Below are 21,808 nucleotides of genomic sequence, written 5' to 3' on the forward strand. Positions count from 1 at the left end.
TCCCATTTCCAGAAGATGAAAAAATGAAAAGCAATGAAGAAATAAACAGCAATATGTGTATGTGTTAAATGATTTCGTGCAATCAAAGAAATAAAAGCTACCAAGAAATAAGCCATAGTGCTTTGAACAACCCTTTTATGAACCTTTCTCCTAGTAGTGTTGGAGGCAGTGTTTATCTATAGTTAGTGAATATGTCCCAAATTTATTTTTTTAATTACATTTTGTAAAGAACTCATTCTTGGTGAGAAAGGGAAAAGAGAACAAAGACCTTGTAAAGTTTGGCTGGCTATTTGCTTGCTATCAATTTTAAAATCATTTTTAATACAAAGTCAGAAGTATTTGAAAAAGCTTGTGTAGTTTTGACTGTGCAGTACCTCACCCCATTTGTGTGTTTGCCCAGCATGCTAAAAAATTGTCCCATTTTGTATCTTTGGTACACTGAATGGTTGAACAATCATACTGATGCAGCTTCCTACCTTATTTACAACGTGTAATTAAGATTTCTGCTCTGAAGAATGTATCTCTTAAGGGCTGTTTTGCAGCATTCATCAGGGGTATCTAAATATTCCGGAAACAGTAATTAATTAGTTTACCACACCCATATGAGGGGAGGTAGCTACATCATCCACATTTTCTTAGGGAAGTTTTATTTGAGTTAACAAGTACCAGATACTTTATAACCTCAGAGCATAGGTCCATTGGATTTCAGATGTAGACTTGAACGCTCAACACTTCAACAGATCAGACTTAAAGGTATCAAGGTAGTCTCCCAGAAAAGGAGGAACTTTTCCTCCTTTTAAGGACTTTTAAGTTAAGAACTGCATGTGAAAGATTTGGTTTAGGGTAAGCAAAGCTTCATGTTGGAGCTCTGTGGCACTCTGAGGAGTCAAATTAATTAACTTTTTTTTTCTCTTCCTCTTACACCTTGCCCTGTGCTTTTTCTATTATTCAACTTCTGTGACAAATGAGATGTATGTTCTAGAGAAAAGATCTTCCTTTGTGGTATGGTTGTATTTCATGCACCAAAATTCTCATGGTGAATGCAGAAAATATGATATATGATGATACAACTGAAAATGGTATCATAATGTATATCATATTATATGGTAAAGCATATTTCCTACCTTTTCCTAAAAATCTCTTTGGCAAGCTTAGAAACTCTTGACATACAGGATCATCAATGCCAAAAGAAAGTGTCTAGTTTCTCTAGAACTTTTCAGCTGAAATTTTTCAAGACTTCTTTTTCGGTCATATTAAGGTGGCATTTTCAACTAACTTAGTGGAAGCCACTTTCCCACCAGCACTGTAACACCACTGCAAAATTAGCGTGCTCAGTGGATAAAAGCACTTAAGTTTCTTAGCAAAACAGTTGTAAGATATCTATATCTACATCTATACCTAAGTAAAAATAAATAATTATCTGCATAAATCTTGTTCCCTGAAATGGTTCATATTTGTTGAAATAAATTAAAACATCTTCTATACCAACCATAAGCATGTACTCAGCATGAAAAGTCACGGTCTAAATAGCATTACTTCTGGCTAAGTTCTAAAGTGCTAAAAGCAACTAGCCGTGGCAAAGGTCAGATTGTCCTAACTATAGGAACTGCTGTCTGCCCAGGCTATAATAAGGGTTAAATCTATTATGGTCAATGAAGTTACAGAGTCAAATGCAATCAAAATCAGACTGTGCTCCTAGCATTAAGCAGTGATAATGACAGAGCTCATTGACAGTCACTGTCACTCTCCATGTAACTCACACAGTCTATTTGGTGCCCATGCTGTTGACCTTTAGGAGGTCAACACTTCTGTTCCCAGAAGTGAAACATCATGAAAGACTAGGAGATTGTAATTTAGTTGTAATCATTGACACCCCATTAGCATTATTCTTTTTCAGACTACATTGTAGCGATTTTGCAGTGGGCATCATTAGTGAACATTCAAACATTTAAGCATGGGTATTGTGTATTTTCTTCCCATCAGGATAACATAAACTCACAAAAAAAAAGAAGGGGGTAGCTGCAAGGTTTAAAGGTGATTTAGAAATATTTTGGTATTTGGGATGGTCTTACCTAGCAGTTTAACTTGCATCTGCCTGTAGAAATTAATGGAGTTCAAATTGAAGTAAAAGGAGCAGCAAATAATAGTGGTGGAGTTGGAGGAAGAACATCTCTGAGTATCAGAAAATATCTCATTTTCTTTGTTCCCTCAGGATTTGTGACTGAGTTCATACATCCTAACTCTCTACTACAAGTCCATTTCTCTCTTGCCTATCCATGATTCTCACCATTCTACCCAGTCCTCAGGTTCTCTCCTTATCCCCATTCCTTTTTTTTTCTCTCCCCTACACCCTCAGTTACCAGCCACTTCCCTGCTCTCCCAAGTTTTTCAACAAGCCCAAGCAAGATTGCAAGATGACATATTGCCAAATAGCACAGATCCTTACCTTTCATGGGATCATTAGTCTGGGTCTTGCTCCATTGCAGAGCTGCCATTTTTTTTTCACTATCATGCAGGAACTGAGACATGTCTTACTTCTTCAAACTCTTTGAAGTTGATAAAATGGTTCAAAAAACAGAAAGACAAACCAACATAATAATCACATGATTCTTACTCCCTGGGGAAATCAAGCTTAACACGAGAGACCTTCTTTGTGGTAATAAGTCTGATGAGCATGTCACACAGGTATCTTTTTTGTTTTATTATTTAACAGTTTGACATTGACAAGGAAGCAGGAGAGAGACAGATTTACCATCGGTACTGTATGGAACGGGCATCTGTACATTGTGCCCATGTGTTCACCACAGTCTCACAGATAACAGCTATAGAAGCAGAACATATGCTTAAAAGAAATCCTGGTAAGACCTGAATTGTGTTCTTATTGTATTTCCTCTAAGTACCTACATTTCCTCAGACTGAATGAAAATAATAGAGACAGGTATGCAAACATGAAGACCAAGGACACATGCATGGGTATGTCTGGCTACACTAGAGAGAATAACCAATTTTCAAAAGAAAAGCGCAGATAACATCACTTGAAACACTTTCTAGTAGCATATGTAATCCAGAAGAAATCAAGTTCAGCACCATTTAATAACTGTTTTCAGTACTATTCCAGGAGAGCATTAGTTTAACGCCATGGATGTTAGACTTCCTTTGCAAGGACATCTCAGCTTCAGAAGTTTTGTCTGTAGCAGAGTTTCCAGTGATGGTAATATATTCACGTCAACTGATAAAAGCAGAAGATGCAACCTTTGTAATACGTTTCACCAGCTGTTACAGTGTGAGGTTTGTTGCTTTGCTAGAGATGAGTGATATATTCTTTTAGAAATGTAGCAAAAAGTTTCATACACAAAACAGAATGTTAGATAAGTTTTGCTTTCCAGTGCTAATGCTATTTTTCTTTACTTAATATTGAAATAAATGAGAAGGCAAAAAACCTGTAAATCAATACAGTTTATTTCCCTATATCTCTCACAGCTATGAGTAGCAGCGTGGTTGTAGCCATCATGATCTTAAGACCTAACCATGATAAGTTTCATACATATAATATTTTCCTATAGACCGACCAGTACAGTTTGAAAAAATAGTCAAGGTATGTGCCCAACAGTTTGTCTGATTTTCCCCTTTGTATTAGTCTAATAAAATATAGCACTTACCTACAAACCTTGTCATGTTCCATGCATGGAGTTTGATGATCCCAGTTTGATGTGTCATTAAAATTCTCCTTAAATCAGCACAGTGCTTTATAAGGACAAGCCATAATACTCCATCTGCAGGTAAGCATCATGGGGGAAAAACTGCAAAAAATTGTCAATAGGATGATGAACTTAAGAGATCTTTCCTTTTTATTTTAAACATGACAGCCATGTCTTAAAAGTAATTTAGGTTTTCAGTCATCTAATCTTGGACATCTCTGAAAGATCTTGTATTTTACCAAGTGCAGAGCACTTGATCTCTGAAAATCAACTTTTGAAGCTGTTTTATATTGGCATGAGGCTTCTCCCCACAATAGCTACTCTTGAAAATCATAGTTTATGTTTTGGGATTTTAGGAAACTGAAATGAGTCTGAATCCAGTTTAATTTGGGAGAGAAAATCTGCAGACTGCTCACAGATAGAACGTCAGTTGAAGCGGAAGAGAATTCCATGCACAGAGATTCACAGGCCTGAGATTTTTTTTTATTATTCTTGCAACTTTGAAGAAACCAAGTAAATATATTTAACGTTTGGGTTAAAAATTGACATGACACATCATGCTTCATGTTGACAGAGCTAGAAAGAAATCCAATAGGAATTGGTGCCCCACATCCTAGGAATACAGTTATAAGTGGAAAATATGTTCTGATGGGAATAGTTTCTTTGTATCTTAGACCACAAATAAACTGTGTAGGAGTCCATTCTCATACTATTTATTCTCTTCGAAGTTGTGAAATCAGCATAGACATTGGCTATTCAGAAAGCTCAGCAATCCTTCAGTAGATCATTAAGCTTGAATTCTGCAAAGGAACATGAATACTGAAAGAATTTGTACGCTTCTTGATACACTCTAAAAATAAAATTTTAGAAGAGGGATGCAGAATTGGCACAATTAACTTTTGTTTGCATTTGAATTTATTTAGAGGTAATCTTTGTAACAAATTTTTTAACTAAAAATAACTGAGAAAATGTGGTAAGCAAAGCAGTATCTGCTACTTCTCATTAATGTTAAACTTGGACTATATTTTAAATTATAAATCTCATCACTTGGAAAAGCCCTTTTAAAATTCAGTAGACATGATTGCATAGATAGTTTTTGCACCAAGACAAAGGCCAATTTGCCAGTCTAAACCTGGCAGAATGACTGCTTGCATTACCCTGATTTCACTTGCTGCTGTTGTTTGATCAATAATTTATCAAACCATATTTGTCAAAAGCTTGAATATCTACTGTTGAACCTGTTCTCTTTGACATATCATGCAAGATTCTGTCAGTGATCATAATTATATTCCCCTGATTTGAAAACTGATACGGGATTTCTAATATTTTCATTCACGTATGAAACATATGAAGCATATTTCTCATTAGTGGTAGAGAAGACTTTGAATCAAAATTCCAAAAGGCTTAGGTATCAGTTAAAATCTAGATGTAGACTTCGTATCTGTATGTAAAATCACAGAAGTAAACTTCGAAAAAGTATGAGTCAAACCTAAATCTTAGTGGCTTATCAATAGAAAACATCATACTGTGCTATTATTACTTATATCAATGTCAGTTTCTCTCCTATAAGTACAAAAGTCAAATCATTCTGATTTGACCTACTTGGGACAATTTTAAAACAAAAATAGCATTAACTCATTAAACAACAAAAACCCCAAAACACTTGAAATAGGAACAAAGCTCTCTCTCATAATTTCTTCCCTAGGGCAAGGGCACTTTGCCTCACACATATTCAAAATATTATCGTACGTTGAACAGAAATAGTTAACTGGATGCTTTGTGCCACCATGTCTGTTCTCTATCCGAAAGGCTTAAATAGGAGATGGATTGAGCACCAATCCTCATGAAAGGGTAAATGAAGCTGCAGTTGAATCAAAGAACATGGGAGTAGGTTATATACAGGCTGCTGCTGGTGGGTGAGAGTGTCCAAAACTCCCTGATAAATAAATGCGAGAGTGGATGGAAACTGGCCAGAAATACCCAGTCAAAGATTCTTGTTTTGTTGGGAAGAGCCGGAAGTGGTTGCAGTCTCAAAGCTGTGTCCTGCATGAGCCAGTTCTTCCATGCTGAACAAGAAGCAGGTCAGAGGAAGGAGACTATATATTGTTGGGAAAGATGAAGAGAAATGAAGGGTGTTTCTGCTCTGTTGACCCCCCCACTCATATGACGCCACACAGGGCTTTGTTCAGCGCAGCCCCTGGTGCTGGGCAGCAGAAGATAAGAACATAAGTTTTCTTGTCAAGCCCACCAAGACTCTCCTTTCTTGTCACTGAGAACCAAGTCCCAAGTACCTAACAAGTAAAGACTTCTTGGTAAAGACTGGTCTTCAGTTTGAAATGTGGTATTTCAAGAGAGGTTCATTGAAATTTTTGGTATTGCATGGTTACTGGTAAAGATTATATTTTTATGTACTGCTATTTAACCTAAACGGTATCAAAACACTTTACAAGAGAAAGAGTGATCAGTGATCACTTACCTGGCAGAGAAATACATATGATGCTAAATCGGACTGTAAATTTCAAGGAAGTAATTAAAATGGCCGCGGTATTTGCATGAAAAATGTCAAGCAAATATACCAGACAGCATATGGAGAACTGATTGTACTTGTTTTAAGACCATCTTGATATGTAATCAACCAGAGGAGCCATAGATGTTTTAAAGAGGTCTCCCTAAGTCTCTCGAGAAATAAGGGACAGTTTTGTATCAGGTCAGATGCTCAATGCTAGACATACAAACCTCTACTTTTAGGGGCAGGGATGGGAAACCCTGAATGTCGGACATCCTTGACAGAAAGTCCATAATAGAAGTAATGTTCAAGTCCTGTATTGGTGGCAAGTGAGAGACTGTACTCCCCTGAATAACTCTGATGTATGGGGGGGGGGTAGTTAACCATGTGCACTGACAGCAAATGAGATGTTGTTTTGTTTGCACGAACCGTGTGTGGTAGGGAATGATATCTTACTGAAGGTCCTTTGAATGATGCATAGAACTTTTAAAATTACTATAGTCAATGGTTGTGGTTACTAGACACCTGATGATGCTTGCCAGGAGAACAAATATGAAATCGGCACCAGTGCATCCTCTAATAATTAGCACTTTTTGCTTCTTTGAAGATTCTTTATATTTGAAGGATCTCTGGTATCATAAATTAGTGTAAGTCTACTGAAGCCAGTTGTGTTACTATGAAATACTTCTGCTGAGGAACTGGCCTCCACTTTCATGTGCAGAAATGGCTTTCACAAGCCAACTCAAAGAAAAGAATATGACATTCTCTTCATTTACTTCAGCTAGATTTAGGGCAAGCCTTTAAACAGCTGCTGTGTTCTACCAGAAAGGTGAAGAGTGACTGAATTTCAGTGTTGGTTGGAACAAGCTATGCTATCCTTATAACTCTATTTATATCCTATATCTCTATCTTAGCAGATATTGGAAATGAACAAATTTTAATTGTAAGATGTTTTGGAGTCTTTGAGGAGAGCAGACAAAAAAGTGTAAATCATACTATTCTGTGGCTATCTTTAAGAGAAATCCAACAGATTACCGAAGGGTGATCTTTTTAAAAAGTTTTCTTATATTCTCTCTTTTCTGATAAATCCTCAGAAGTCTTGACAAAACACACCTCTCTTGTGCAATGCAGTAAACAAGTACATAGTACAGCACAGTTTCTGCTTTCAAGATCTTTCAATTTATAGTGATAAAGCAGGCAACAGTGATATCAAGAATAAAGAGGTAAAGGGCATATTGCACAAAAAGCATATGGCTAAATGGAGACATTACTTAAGTCTCGAGAGGGCAAAAGGGCACGGGGAGACCTCACTGTTCAGCAAGTTGTTGAGTACAGGTCAAAATGGCACAAAGCCACTTCAATGGTATAGAGAGTCGAGTGCCACATGAAATAGCTTTGTGGAGTAAGCTGGTGGAGACCATTGTGTTAGACAGTGCTGTTCCCTATCCATGAGTAATAAGAGTACATAACCTGTTCACATGCTGACAACTGAAAGACACGGTGGTTCTTTCCTTAAAGATTTCTCTGACTCTGAAGATGTCTACCTCTGCCTTTTCTCTGCTTTTCCAGATGTTGTCACCCCAAATGGCTTGAACATTAAGAAATTTTCAGCAATGCATGAGTTTCAGAATTTGCATTCCATGTACAAGGCTAGGATCCAAGAGTTCATTCGAGGTCATTTCTATGGGTATGCTTTTACTTTTCAAAAATTAGCAATGGTTGTCCAACACTATTTAAAGCAAGAACCAAAGCAGGAAGACCAACAAGTACTTCATAGAGGAGGTGAAATGTTACCAACTTATTCAAATATCTGTCTGAGATTTCTCAGTCAGAGACTAAAGGAATTTTAGACACCAGTTCTAACTCTGCTTAACAGATTGTGGGATCAGGCAGAAGGTCTTGATTTCATTATTTCATTATTTACCCAAGATGCAGTTTATCAGCTTAAGATAGTCAATTTAAAGAAAAGCAGAAAAGCCTCACTTTCGTTATTTTCTTGGGATAATAAAGTCCTCCAGAATAGAAAGCTGTTGTGTGTTTTGTTTTATTATTTCTTGAGAAATACTTTGTGCTTCTCTGTTTGTTTGCTTGGTTTCAGCCACCTTGACTTCAGTCTTGAGAAGACCTTATTTTTCTTCATTGCTGGGAGATATGAGTTTTCCAACAAAGGAGCTGATATGTTTCTAGAAGCCTTATCAAGATTAAACTTTTTGCTGAGGGTAAGAAAGCTTCTGCAAATGTAGATAACATAGAGCTTATGCTGAAACTTACCATGCTATGGAAGTCACCTGCAAGAATTTCCATGCCATACTCCGGTTTATAGGAAAACAATTATAGGATTTTCAGAGTTTTCATAAAGCTCTCTCCCTGAATCATCAGACTATATATAACAATCTCAGGCTGCTTAAAAATAATTGATTCATAGTTCAAGAAGTTAATCCATGGTTACCTCCCTTGGTTTTAGAGAAAAGTACTGAAAATATGACTCAAGAATTTGCCCTGAAGGTTTACATATTAGAAGGCAAATAAAAATTTTAATGATGCAATTTTAAAGTATCTTTTTAAGCAAATTGTTTAATTCATTAAGACCTGACCATGATCTTTTAGATCTTTGAGTACTGTTATCGCATTGAATGGGAATCTTGCATTAAAATTCAGTGTGGCAGTGGCCTGATGAATAATCGTGGAGAAGTCACTCACACCTCCATGCTTCTGTTTCCTCAGGTAAAAAATGAGTGCAATGTTTATAAAATGCCTTTATGGAGTACTTTAATGAAGATAAGTCCTAGGCCTTGTCATGATCAAAGAGCAGAGCGCTTACCACCTATAAATAAGGTCACTGAAAACGTCTCCAAATGTGTCCCAAAGACTGAGACATTTAAAATAAAAAATTTAAAAAATGCTAACCAGTGTTCAGTCATCTAGCAAGGATCAATTGGCTGTTGTCCCAGACTCTGTCTTTTGTAGTCTATCATTTAAATGATATGGAAAAACTGGATAAAAATGTTGATGCTTTATTGTCAGCAGGGCTGAAAAAATACTAATTTTCAAAGCCCTAAGTACTCTTGTTCTAATACACCAATACAGCCGGTGGAATTTCTGGAAATACTTAATCCATTCACTCACACAACAGGTCACCTCACATAACTTAAGTATTTCTTCCACAACTTTGGCCAACAACTGACTTTTGTTGTTTGGCAATATTGTGCAACTTCAGCTCCCTTTTAGTGGCATTTACATAGCTATTAACTATAAATGCTGATAATGAGGAAGGTCTTATGTGGTAAGAGGGAAAGAATTGCTTGAGCAATGATTGCAGCAATCTCTTATTGTATCTAGTGATTTATATGGCATCAATGACAAGCTAGGCTGATTGAAAGTCAAAGGAAACTGAGGCTAATTTTCCAAAGCTCTCCAGAACAGTGTACTGGGACTTGCTTCTCCCATATTCTGCCATAAGCTGGGCCTGGCTTTCTTGCATTACTGTTCCAACATGCATGCCAGCACCTGATTAGCTGTTCAAAGAACACTTGCTCTGCAATTATTTCAAGAGGTAATTCCATTGGGAACAGCTGAATACCTGTACTACTTGTGAATCTGGGAACGATGATGTTTCTTAAACAAGTCCCAGTGGTGTGTCTGAACCTAAAAAATACATAGCGTTCGATGGAATTATTTTATTTTATAGAGTCCTTTTCCTTTGCTACCTGAAAATATTACTAACATTTTGGAAATAAAATGTGAATGTTGGGACAGATTGTTAATACACGTTGAGATCATAACCTCATGGACTTTGAACCTGCCCTAAAGAGACGGAAAAGAAGAACCTTGATGATAGATGAGTCCCGTAGTTTATTTTATACTATACATTTCCCTGTACCTCAATCTGATAGAAGGCATGCTCATAACATGTTTGTGTCCAAAGTTTAGAATGGAGGCAATTCAAAATAATTTAATTTTTACAGCTCTGAACAGAGTTTACCCTTAGCTTTTCTTTAGATAGTTGCTGACAGGAGTACAGCCCCATTCTGCTCCACGTGAGGTATCCCTCTGGGACCTGGGATTCTGAATCTTGTTAGGGGACAGGAGAAACCAGCAAGTGAAACTATAAACCAAGGGTCAGATTTTACAACCAGTGCTTTTTACCTTTACAGTATGTGGATGGGAGATGAACAAGAAATTACTTGCAGCTTTTTGTGTGTCTGGCAGGTTCTTTGCCAGGGGTTCAGGTAGACAGTGGTTGCTATCGTGCTTCTTTCTGCTCATACATCTGGGGTGCTATTGCTGTAGAAGGTAGTTCTGCTTGCCCCATGCCTGGGCATACTCAAGCTAGTAAACTAATTGCTCACTACTTTGTGCCAACAAAGTTTGTGTCAGGTGAGAAAACGTGTGTAGGTTTTTTATTCTGTGCCATTTACGTTCACATCCTAAGCCATGGCCTCTAAACCATGAGAAGTCAGGAAGATCTCTAGTACTCAAATTGGAATTGGGTGACATCTGTTTATGTGTATCTATCCTTAGCTATAACTCTGACTTGACAAAACTTCATAGCTAAAGGGAGAGGTATAAGATCAGAACCTTCCTGGACAACTAATCAAAGTGCATTGACTTTTCCTGCAACTAATTCTTACTGTTAAAGTTGGCTGTGATACCTTGTAGTGAGATTTATTTTTTTCTCTCCATCTTGTGTCCATGTAGGTTCATAAGACTGATGTTACAGTTGTTGTGTTCTTCATCATGCCAGCAAAGACAAACAATTTCAATGTGGAAACCCTGAAAGGACAAGCAGTCCGGAAGCAGCTCTGGTAATTGCCATTCTCACTGAGCACCTTATACAGTGAATTGAGGAGACATGCAAAAGTTTCTGAATAATGCTCTATTTTTGCTCTGCCAAAATCAAGGATTGTACATAACTAGAATGTATTTGTGAGGATCACAGAGATGGGAATGACAAATAAGGGCAAATATTTATCTTTTTTTGTCCTAGCTTATTTTTAGTAAACTTGCCTTGCCATTCTTTGTAACAAGTTAGCAAATAATACTTGTTTTGCGGTGACAAAATCAAAGGTTCTAGAAAATCCAGCGTTCTGGATGTCTTCTGACTGTTTCTAATACTCCCTTTGGACATGCCATTGAGCTTCCACAAAATAAGGACCGCCTGCTAATTTATCAGAGTAAGCTTCTCTGCCACCAGTGGGAAAAAGAAACTAAATACACATCCTTTCTTATTTAGAAATATGGACATTGTACTGTCTAATCCAGCAGAATAACGATTGGTAAAAACTGTGTGTAATTTTCTATGTAGCCTACAATAAGCAATAGCCATACTCAAGCAGTAAAACTTACAGTTATACAGGGAAAATTGTCACAGCCGCTCTCAGTTTAACAGTTTTCTTTTACAACTTCCCGAACAAAAAAGCAAAGCAGGAGCGGACTTAACCCTCACCTCACTTTAACTGCTATGTGATTCTACATAGGAAAAGACACATGTTGTGAGGTACTTCTAAACTGAGAGACATGGCAAAACTGAAGGTTCAAATTCATAAAGAAAATCAGTGGTAGGTTATCAAGGATGAATTTTGTTTAGAAAAGTGAAAAATGCCATTTCACTCAACATATTTACAGATTAATTATCTAAGCAGGGAAGTGGAAATGTGCACCTTATCAGGTGGCAAGAGTGGTTAAACTCTGCTGCAGAAGTAAGGAAGCTGGTCTTAAAGCTAGGGGACTAAAACCCACAAGACCTAGCTTCTTTTATGCCTGTGTCTCACTCTGTTTAACCTCTTTCTGATGCCAGTTCTATATTTATAAAATGATAGAAATCTAAACGACTTAGAGATCTGTACATGAAAGGCACTGTGTAAGAGAAGGATACTATTTTTCTTGTTATCTCATTAACTGCCTCCAGCAGATGATCTCTGGCTCAGTTTCTGGATATCAGCAATCAAGTTGCAGTCTTTGATCAACGGATACTAAACCTGCACAAAAACAGTGACTGAAATAGTTTAACAAGGATCATTGAATCATTTAGCTTTTGCCATATCTGGAAAAGGAGACAGATATGAGAAATCTATCTACTCCCTAGATTATCTATGCAGTCACCACACAGCAGCTTCTTGGGACTTACAGGAAACATTCTACCTGGTTACCGTTGTGGAAACAGGTACCACACATGTAGAGGTTGGACTTAAATGTCCAACTGTGGCTTCCTAAAAGTAATGCATCTGAGCTGCCTTCACTGCCAGTGGAGACTGATGGCTCCCTCCAAATGATCTTCCACCCTATACCATTTCAGGAAGAGATGAGTGAAGGGAATCATCCTCTGAAATGGACTGTCGCCCTCTGCAGATGTGTGGAGGATCTGCACAATTAGCTTAAACTGTAGATGGCTAAAGCCGGGTAACATAGCTGGAGTTTTTCATGAGAACTCTGTACGCAAGAACTGCAGGAAAATAATGTGAGTGCAGTGAGAAACAGCCATGCTTGCAACAAGTGCTTTTGGTCTCTACTTTGTCTTTGAGATAAAGTGTGTAAAGTTTGAATATAATAAACCAGGTACATATTAAATAAATAATATAAGGATATTAGGAAAGTTTAAATTAAAAGAAATATGCAAAAGTTTTTCCCTGTTGTATCTCTACTACATGGTTATTTCTCTAGTACTCAATGATGCAGGCACAATAGTAACAGTAAAGGTAAACCTAAAGATGTGGAATTATGCAAAAATTCCAGCTATTCTTCTCACTGTGTTCTGTGAAAAGCAAGAGACCCTCTGCATCATCGTATGCAGCATTATCATAATCTGGAGCTCCTGAATGCAACCACCTGATATCAGTATTACATAATCGTATTAGATGATTTTAAGGGTGCCACAGAAATTAAACACAAGAAGAGGCTGGCACTTGTAAAGGAATAGACAATGGCTGATCTGGGATATAAAATTCTTTGTTTCCTCTGCTTCTGAAAAAGCAGTCTGTCCTATCTGGGTTAAGTTTTGGATATTGTTCATCTTACTGGAGTTCTTTCTTAGCTAAAATGTAACATTTGTCTGGCACAGGCTTTATTATTAGCTTAAAACATGGCATGAGCTTTCCAGGAATTTTTTTGGTTTGCCAATTAATTTATAGCAAACTACCTTTTAGTCTAACTTGTTTTCAAGTTGTTTTCTAACTTGTTTTCAAAAGTCTTTAAATTAAGAAATAGGGCAGAAAGTGAAAGGAGAAGCTTGCTTTAAAATCTCTGTTTATTTAACTCTTTTAACTTACATCTATCTACTAGGTCAAGTTCAATTGGAGACCTCTCAGTCTTGATTAGTGTCCAATGTTAATGATCGTGTTTCTCTACACAGAGTCATATATATGCTCTCTTTTTCATAGCTGAGATGAAAGTGTGGTGTACTGATCAGAGCAAAATATTAGAAGTAATCACTAGTGAGGTCTGCTCCTGGCTTTCACAGTGCGTTCATCTTTGCATGAAGGTCAAATCCTCAGTTGTGTTGAAATGCATCAGTATGGCTGCTGGCTGGATAAAAGAGCTTTGAGAACCAGACCTCTGTCTGCTGCTGCATTCTTGATTCCATCAGTATACACAAAAGCAAAATTTAATTTCCAATAGCAGGAATCTCTTTTATTCTGTCTTTGTCCTGGATTCTCCTGTTTTATACATATGTTTATTGTTTTTCCTAGGGACACTGCACAATCTGTGAAAGAAAAGTTTGGAAAGAAACTCTACAATGCCCTGCTAAAGTGAGTGTATAGGTTATTTTGCTCTGCCTTGCAGAGCCACGTGTTCAGCTGGCTTACCTGTGGTGTTTCTGTGCTTCTGCTTTTTGTGTAAGAAATTTTCACATCCATAGGAAGGGCATAGGAGAAGAATGTGGGATCCTCTGTTCCATATACAGGCTACTTGTTCAATAGGCAGATCGCAGAGAAAAAATGTAAAGGTGCTAGCACCCCATTGTAGAAAGAGTCTTTAGAGATATGGGGCATGTCTAAGTAATACAAAAGCTTACTCACTGTCAAAAATTAGCTACCTCAGCTTAGAAAAGCACCAGAGACACAGTAATATGTATTAGTGGCTTAGTCATATCCTTTCAAAAGACAGTTGGAAGTGAATGACCCAAATCACAGATGAGCTGACTGGAACTTCAGCAAAAACTGGGTGTCTGAAAAACAGAAAAAAAGAGAATTCTTTAGCTTTTTTTGTAAGCTAATTGGAAGGTCAGCAAGTGTATGGGAGAACAAAATGTAGGGAATACAGAAGGGCCATGAAAACAAAGGAAAGATTCATGTTGATGTCAGCAGACTTCAGATCAGACATTGTTTGCTGTTTCTTCATTTTCTTTATAAAACTGATAATAAGTCATTTGGTAAAATAGGCTTTGTGTTGCCTCTGCAGAGGAGAAATTCCAGACTTGAACAAGATTCTTGACCGAGATGATATAACCATTATGAAAAGAGCCATCTTTTCAACTCAGGTCAGAAAATGTATTATTTACGCAAATGTCTAGTATAAATGATAAACATGACTATGTACAAGGATTGTTTATGACATACCATGATATGCATGCATTGAAAAAGAAGTTTTCAGCAAATGTACTTCTCAGCAGTAACATTTAAAGATCAGCTGTGATTGTTTTTAATAAGAGCATGATCCACACTAGTTCTTTTGGGGAATCTGTGGATATTTCCCCAGTCACATGCAGGACCTCAAAATTCCTAATTATTTTCTTCTGCACAAAGCGTGAACTTTGCATTGTTCCTGAAACCTTGATTCTTCCATTTTTATTAAATATGTAAAATCAGTCTCTTAAGGAGACATAACGTATTGACTAAAAGCCTTTAAAATTAAATGGTAGGCCTCTATAAAAGTTAGTAAAAATACATTTATTTTGAGGTAAATGAACCAAGTCCTGTGACAGATTTTATGGTCTCATTTGTGTCTTTAGTTACATAGAAGACAACATTATATGAGCGTAACTTTCCTTTCTTGCCTTAAAATGAAAGGGTAAAAACCTATCCACATCGATGACAAAATCTCCCACTGTCTTCCACTGACCTAAGAAAATAGTAACAGGACTCTGCCAACAGTTTTGTCTTGCTTATGGATTGCCTTTTCTCTCTTTAGCGACACTGTCTGCCTCCAGTGACCACCCACAACATGATTGATGATGGCAATGATCCAATCCTCAATACCATCCGACGCATTGGCCTTTTCAATAACCGGACAGACAGAGTAAAGGTACATTCTGTCATTTTTGTATAAATGTAAAATGGAATTTCTTTAAACAATCTCAGTCTGGATCATTAGCATGGAGAGTGCAGTCAAATTCTTAATGGCCAATATTATACTAATAGAGTACTTCTTCCCTCTTCCTCCTTTTCCAGGAATAACAGCTAGTCACTTCACAGATGTCCTCAGTTGCTGTTTAACCAAGTTAATTTCAAGTTAGAAATCTGATGTTAGGCAATTGCTTTCATTGCTGCCTCCTGTACTGAATGAGGCACTACTACTCCTGAAATCCAGAAAGTGCCACAGGTCGTTTGCACCCAGGTGTAAAACTCTGTAACAGGCTTATTTGCTTAAAACTGGAGGTCCAGAACTTGAGCATAGATGTTTCTGGAGTATTGGTTCATCTCTTAAGAACAGCGCGCTGACACTCAGCATTTGCTGTAGAAGATAACCAGGGCTTTGATCCTGAGCAGAAATACTTCCTGTTCATGCTGTGCTCGTGTTTACATCCACTGGTGAAGCTAAATGTGTGTAAATAATTCCTTTCCTTACTTCCATGTCTATCTTGCCAGACCACAGAAATGATCAGCTCCCACTCACAAGTCTCCCAAAGCTTTTTTTGGTCTGGCAATCTCTGGCATTCTCTCTGTTGACTATGACTATCTCATTGTCTATCTATTCAAAGTAGAACCTAAAATTGCAAATACTTCCTCTTCCAAGCCTTCTTTTTAAAGTCAGATCCGTAGTATCTCTGACAATGACATATGACTTGTTCGAAGTGTTTTGGCTCTTAAACCTGTGACAATAATTGAGTAAACATTCCCCTCAACTTCTTAGTTGCTTCTTCCTGGCTCAACATATTCTCTACTAAGCATGTGTCTCCAAAGAGCTCTGAGAGCATAATATGGTAATAATTGTAGAATCATAGAACGATTACAGTTGGAGGGAACCCTAAAGATCATCGAGTTCTAACCCCCCCTGCCGTAGGCAGGAACACCTCCCACTAGACCAGGTTGCCCGAGGCCATGTCCAGCCTGGCCTTGAACACCTCCAGGGATGGGGCCTCAACATCCTCTCTGGGCAACCTGTGCCAGTGCCTCACCACTCTCACAGTGAAAAATATCTTCCTAATAGATATTATAAATCTACCCCCTTCCAGTTTGAAGCCATTACCCCTCGTCCTATATACTAGATGTAACAAAAGTAGGGTGGAAGGATGCACTGTATATAAATGTAATAAAAAATTCCTCAGAACTAAGTCATTAGAAAGCAGATAGCATATAACACCGCAGACACCTCTTCCTGCTTCTCAGCAGACTTGATTGGCTAGCTATATGTCAAGTTTGTGCAAAACTGTCATTACCACTGGAAAATTACCTGCTGCATGAACTGGCGTCATACTTGATGAGCTGAATATCATGGACAAAAATTCTGTAAACTTCAAATGGAAAGTCAGTTTGAGAGATGTATGACATATCCATGCAGACACAATTGGAATGTGAAAAATAGCCTCAGCACTGCCAATGGAAAGCACTGGGATCAAATAGGCTTGCATAATGAGTTTACAGCCCATTTACATGTTGAATACGTTCATGTGTTGATTTACTCAAGTGAGTAGCATTAGTATATTATTAAGAAAGGATAAAAGCATATCCTTGATGTGGAATAATGGCTGCAGTATGTTTATATGGGGAAAAAAGCACAGAGGAAGTTAAACCCTTCTCACACTTCTTCCTCCCAAAGCTGACTGGACGGCATACACAAGGCACTTCTCTACTTAGCAGTGGAATTTGGGGCAGTGACCCCACGCCCTGCAGAGTCATGCAGATAAATTAGCCTGGGTCCTGAAGGTGGACATTAGCCTAAGCTAATAAGCTTTGTCTTTCAGCAAGATTAGTTAGCCTAGGCACAGGATTGTGATGATGGGGCTATAATATGTCTGGTTGCAAAATTCTCTCAGTTCTGGGGAGATCTCTTGAGTACCATAAGCATTCCTGTATTTCAGTGAGGATGCTGTGAAGCACATAAGTGCTGTATCCTCCTGCTGTATCCTCCTCTGGAACAAGACACCCCAAGACTGTGTACCTTGGTACAACAGACCAGGAGAACAAATTTAGTATTGCTAAATACCACAGCCTTAGGCATAATTCTCAATGCACATGGTCTTCCTTGATCAACAAGAACAAAGCTGAAAATTTGTCCAGAAAAAGCATTCATTATCAGTACTGTTTCCAGGACAAGACTGCACATAGGCAGGATTCATTTTAGTGTGGGAAGTGAATTAGGTAACAGATGGGCAAAGGAGGTGTTGTCCAGATACCTAGGAAAGACCAGAATGATGAAATTGCTTACCCTTATTGATAATTAAAGTGTATTGATGATGGTTTTCTTTCACCTCTAATGTAAGTTTTGAATATCCAGGTGATCGTACATCCAGAGTTTCTTTCTTCGACAAGCCCGTTGCTGCCCTTGGACTATGAGGAGTTTGTCAGAGGCTGCCACCTTGGTGTATTTCCATCATACTATGAACCCTGGGGTTACACTCCAGGTAGGCAATCTGTACACTTAACTAGTATCAAAAGATGAATACCCCATTCTGTTGATGCAGAATAGCTTTCCAGCCAGTTTCTTCTGGAGTGCTGAAAAAACTCTTTTGGCTCTGTTTCCTCTGCAGTGCAAAGGTCTTACTGCTGGCAAAAATTTGGGGCCAGGTGGTATAAAATGGCATCTACTGACTGGCAACTACTCACATTTGTCCCTGCGCTGGACCCTTTCCCATACTAACATGTAATCTTTTGATTTTCTGTGGCTTTAGAACAAAAAATCATTTTTTAAACTTAATTCTTAACTTGATTCAAGGATTTTATAAGAAGATTTAGTGGAGTGTACATATGGAAAAAAATAGGGCAAGAAATCTGATGCTACCAGCTGACATACTTCAGTGGATGTAATTCAAGATAACAATTAAGTTTCATAGAATTATGTACCACCATATCTAAGATATTTACCACAAATGCATGCAGTGGTAAAGAATCTCACAGAATTAAATGGAAATGTCTAAAGATACAGGGAACATGTAGTTTCTGACTTTAAAAAGTTGCCCCAGATTTACAAAAGGCACTTAACACCTGAGGAAATCAGTGCAAACTACGAATTTGAATACCTGTGAAGATCGAAGCCTAGGTGTGTGGGCTTTTTATGTCCTCCAGAATAACTTCTATCATCTTGATACACATCCAAAAGTTGGGGTGCCCCTCTGAAGAGCATTTGTTGTAAGCAAATGAATCAGAATAGAAATTTTGCAAACTTAGTCATTCTCCAGAGCTATTTCCCTCCGGGTAAGAGATCTATTCAATTCCAGGCAAGACAACTGTTGTGCATTCTGGCAATTTCTCTTCCTGTTCTAATCTCAGCTAAGGTATAAAGAAAGTGTGACATCCAGGGATGATTTTGAAGTGAACATTAAAGTAAACCTGGACAGAAAAGTTAGACTGGTACTTAGCAGTTTTGAGGAAAGCTGTGATTTACACTAGTTAAAGGGATAGTTTCTCTTTCCATTACTAATGCAAAAGAAACAAAACATGATTTTTTTAGGGTAGGTTTCTAGCTCTATTTTATGGACACCAGTTTTATCGTCATATTAATCAAGGCCATGTGGATGGCTTTCAGCATTTCAAAGACTAGAGTATTTACTTTATCTGCATGCTTAGTTTAGGCTTAAGTTCATTGGCAAAAACTCCTTAAGCCTGAGTAAACAGTTATCCTTACTCACAACAATGATAGAAATAACTGCAAAAGATGCATGCATTTTCTAATTTTATAAAACTAGCTCCACAAGTAATTTGAATGCAGTCCTGAGTTAATGATGGGGTTTGTTGGGTTTTTTTCTTGCTATAGGGATCAGTTTACAAACAATGAATATCAAAATACAAAGTTTAACACGCTCCTGCACTTAAGAGATTAATTTTTGTAAATAGTTGTGAACAACTAATGAACATATATGTACAAAAAGCTTCAATTTAAAATCCAAATAAACAGTCCAGACCATATATTGCAGTTCTCTGTTTCAGCACTGGACTCCCAGAAAGTTTTCAGTTTAGCTGCTGGGAAACACAAAGATGTTCATAAAAACAGTGTGAAATTTTCTCTTTAAAAAATTCTTTTTCTTTCTTTCTTTCTTTTTCTCCAAATCCACAGCAAAGCATAATAGTTTTCACTTGACATTTTCAGAGCAGCTCTAGTGTTATGGGACCTTCTGTCTGCCTGTTTCTTTTTCTTTTTTCTCTCAAGGTGAAACCATTGAAAGCATGTTTCCCTGAAACGCTTTTTGTCTGTTTCTTTCGGCAGCTGAATGTACTGTGATGGGCATTCCCAGTGTAACCACAAACCTTTCTGGATTTGGCTGTTTCATGCAGGAACATGTTGCTGACCCAGCGGCTTATGGTAACATTTTAAACACCATATCAAAATTCCACCTCTGAGTTAAGAAAGCAAAAAGCACAGCAGCAATTGTGTTACTCCTCAATTTCATGCTTTCACTAGTGCAACGGAGTTAATTGGGGGAATATATTCAGAGCTCTGAACATCTCATTATGTTGAACAAGCCATTCAAGCTTTTATATTTATCCAAACCCTTTCCAGGTTCTCTCTCTTTTGTCTGCCTTTAAGCTTTTGTCTGCTTCATCCTTCCAAGCTCAGTGCTCTTCATACCTACTCTGGAGTCTCCCAGCACTTCCCTTTAATGCCTGTGAAAAATCTGCTTCTTTTTGAGTAGTCCAAGAAATATGTGCTGGGACCTCGAGGCCAGTGAAACTTGCGCCCACCAAACAAAGGGTAAATTATCATGTACACTAAAAAGTAAACCTGTGAAAATAAAAGGAACGTACTTACAAATAAGAATCTGCTCATAAAGGTTTAGAAATGGTTCATGATTGGAGTGTTTTAAGGAGGAGGGTAGCCAACTCCTGGTGTATCAAGACAATATTGACAATGTGTCCAAACTAGGGTCTCTTTCTAAGTACCTTGGCTTGTCTGCGCAGTCAGGCAATGACAGCTCCATACTTGTACCAACTATGCCCTGGTTTAGAGGCGGGGGTAGAGCCAGTTGCAAAATATAGCTGCGCCTGCCTGGGTAGACATGTCTTTGAGAGCCTTCAGAAAGGTCACAGACGGAGAGCACAGGTCACTTGCTCTTCTCTGCCAAAACATAAATGTGAGCATTGACATAACTTATTGTACATTCCTAGGGTACACTGGGCACTTCAGTTAAGGTAGTTCTGCGTCTGTCTTGTCCCCTAAGATATCTGAAGTCTAGTACCCTCTTTTTCCCAACGCCCTGGTGTAAGGAACCCGGCAAGAATAAAATATTGATCTTGACAAATTACGTAAAGGCAAAGTTTACCTTGGCCCTCTTTCTGCCAGAATTGTATATTGACTAATGTATGTGAGTTAGCTATCTCTATGGAAACACTTGTGTTTCTACAGAAAACACAGCTTCTCTCCTACAGGCTGATTCTGACCATCCACACTTCTAAATTCTACTGCAAACTAGGAAAGCACTGGACTATTTTTTTAAGCAGTCAGTATTTTAAAAATTGTGGGAGATAACATAATATGTCTTTATCCAGAAATTCTTGAATCCTTTTGGACATACTTACACGACAACAAAGCCTCTGAGTTTTGAATAATTTACTGAATTTCAGCTTGAAAGATAAAAAAAAAAATTAAAATAAAAAATACATATTTCTCTGCAGCTTTCCATTCCATCAAAAAAGTAACAAACGTTCTGGTTACAGCTGCCTTCTAACATTAAAAAGAACATATAACACATGTAATGTTTGTAAGACTGTGTGACAGAAGGCAGAATGAAAATGTAAGAGGTCAGATCCCATTTTCAGTTCCATTCATCTTCACCTTTTTTGTGTCCTTCAGGCATCTACATAGTTGACAGGAGGTTCCGCTCACCTGATGAATCATGCAACCAGCTGACTCAGTTCCTGTACGGATTTTGTCAGCAGTCCCGTCGCCAGAGGATCATTCAAAGAAACCGAACTGAGAGGCTCTCAGATCTGTTGGACTGGAGATACCTAGGCAGGGTGTGTGAAATTATGTAATAGAGGTGTTAAAAATTCCAGACACATAGGTCTAACTAGCAGTCTTCAGCATCATGCTACAATGCAAGGAGACATCCCCGTTCTGAAAAGCAACTCTCAAAGGTGCTGAAGGCAAAGCCTGCCCTTACACTTCAGTGTAATTTTTCCTTTCTCCACTGGTAAGGAGAGACATAACTCAATAGGTTAGAGCGGAAGACAGTCACACTGAGCTCTTTGTACTCCTCGTGCTAAAGACAATGTAAAAAGCTTGTGTCTCTGAC

At 37.9% G+C, this 21,808-nt stretch overlaps 1 protein-coding gene across 1 annotated transcript in view; it reads left to right on the forward strand.

Annotated features, from left to right (window-relative positions):
* GYS2 (glycogen synthase 2 (liver)) overlaps nucleotides 1-21,808 on the forward strand; it is a 45,795-nt gene that overhangs the window by 21,717 nt on the left and 2,270 nt on the right. Inside the window, exons 5-14 of the mRNA XM_009879674.1 lie at nucleotides 2,714-2,858; nucleotides 7,774-7,891; nucleotides 8,303-8,423; nucleotides 10,903-11,009; nucleotides 13,890-13,949; nucleotides 14,602-14,680; nucleotides 15,331-15,444; nucleotides 17,857-17,983; nucleotides 19,783-19,878; nucleotides 21,367-21,530. Coding sequence (XP_009877976.1) covers nucleotides 2,714-2,858; nucleotides 7,774-7,891; nucleotides 8,303-8,423; nucleotides 10,903-11,009; nucleotides 13,890-13,949; nucleotides 14,602-14,680; nucleotides 15,331-15,444; nucleotides 17,857-17,983; nucleotides 19,783-19,878; nucleotides 21,367-21,530 — 1,131 coding nt within the window. The remainder of the gene's footprint in view (nucleotides 1-2,713; nucleotides 2,859-7,773; nucleotides 7,892-8,302; nucleotides 8,424-10,902; nucleotides 11,010-13,889; nucleotides 13,950-14,601; nucleotides 14,681-15,330; nucleotides 15,445-17,856; nucleotides 17,984-19,782; nucleotides 19,879-21,366; nucleotides 21,531-21,808) is intronic.

Source organism: Charadrius vociferus, unplaced genomic scaffold (genome assembly GCF_000708025.1).
Source record: "Charadrius vociferus isolate BGI_N301 unplaced genomic scaffold, ASM70802v2 scaffold90, whole genome shotgun sequence".
In the NCBI taxonomy this organism is placed as follows: Eukaryota; Metazoa; Chordata; class Aves; order Charadriiformes; family Charadriidae; genus Charadrius; species Charadrius vociferus.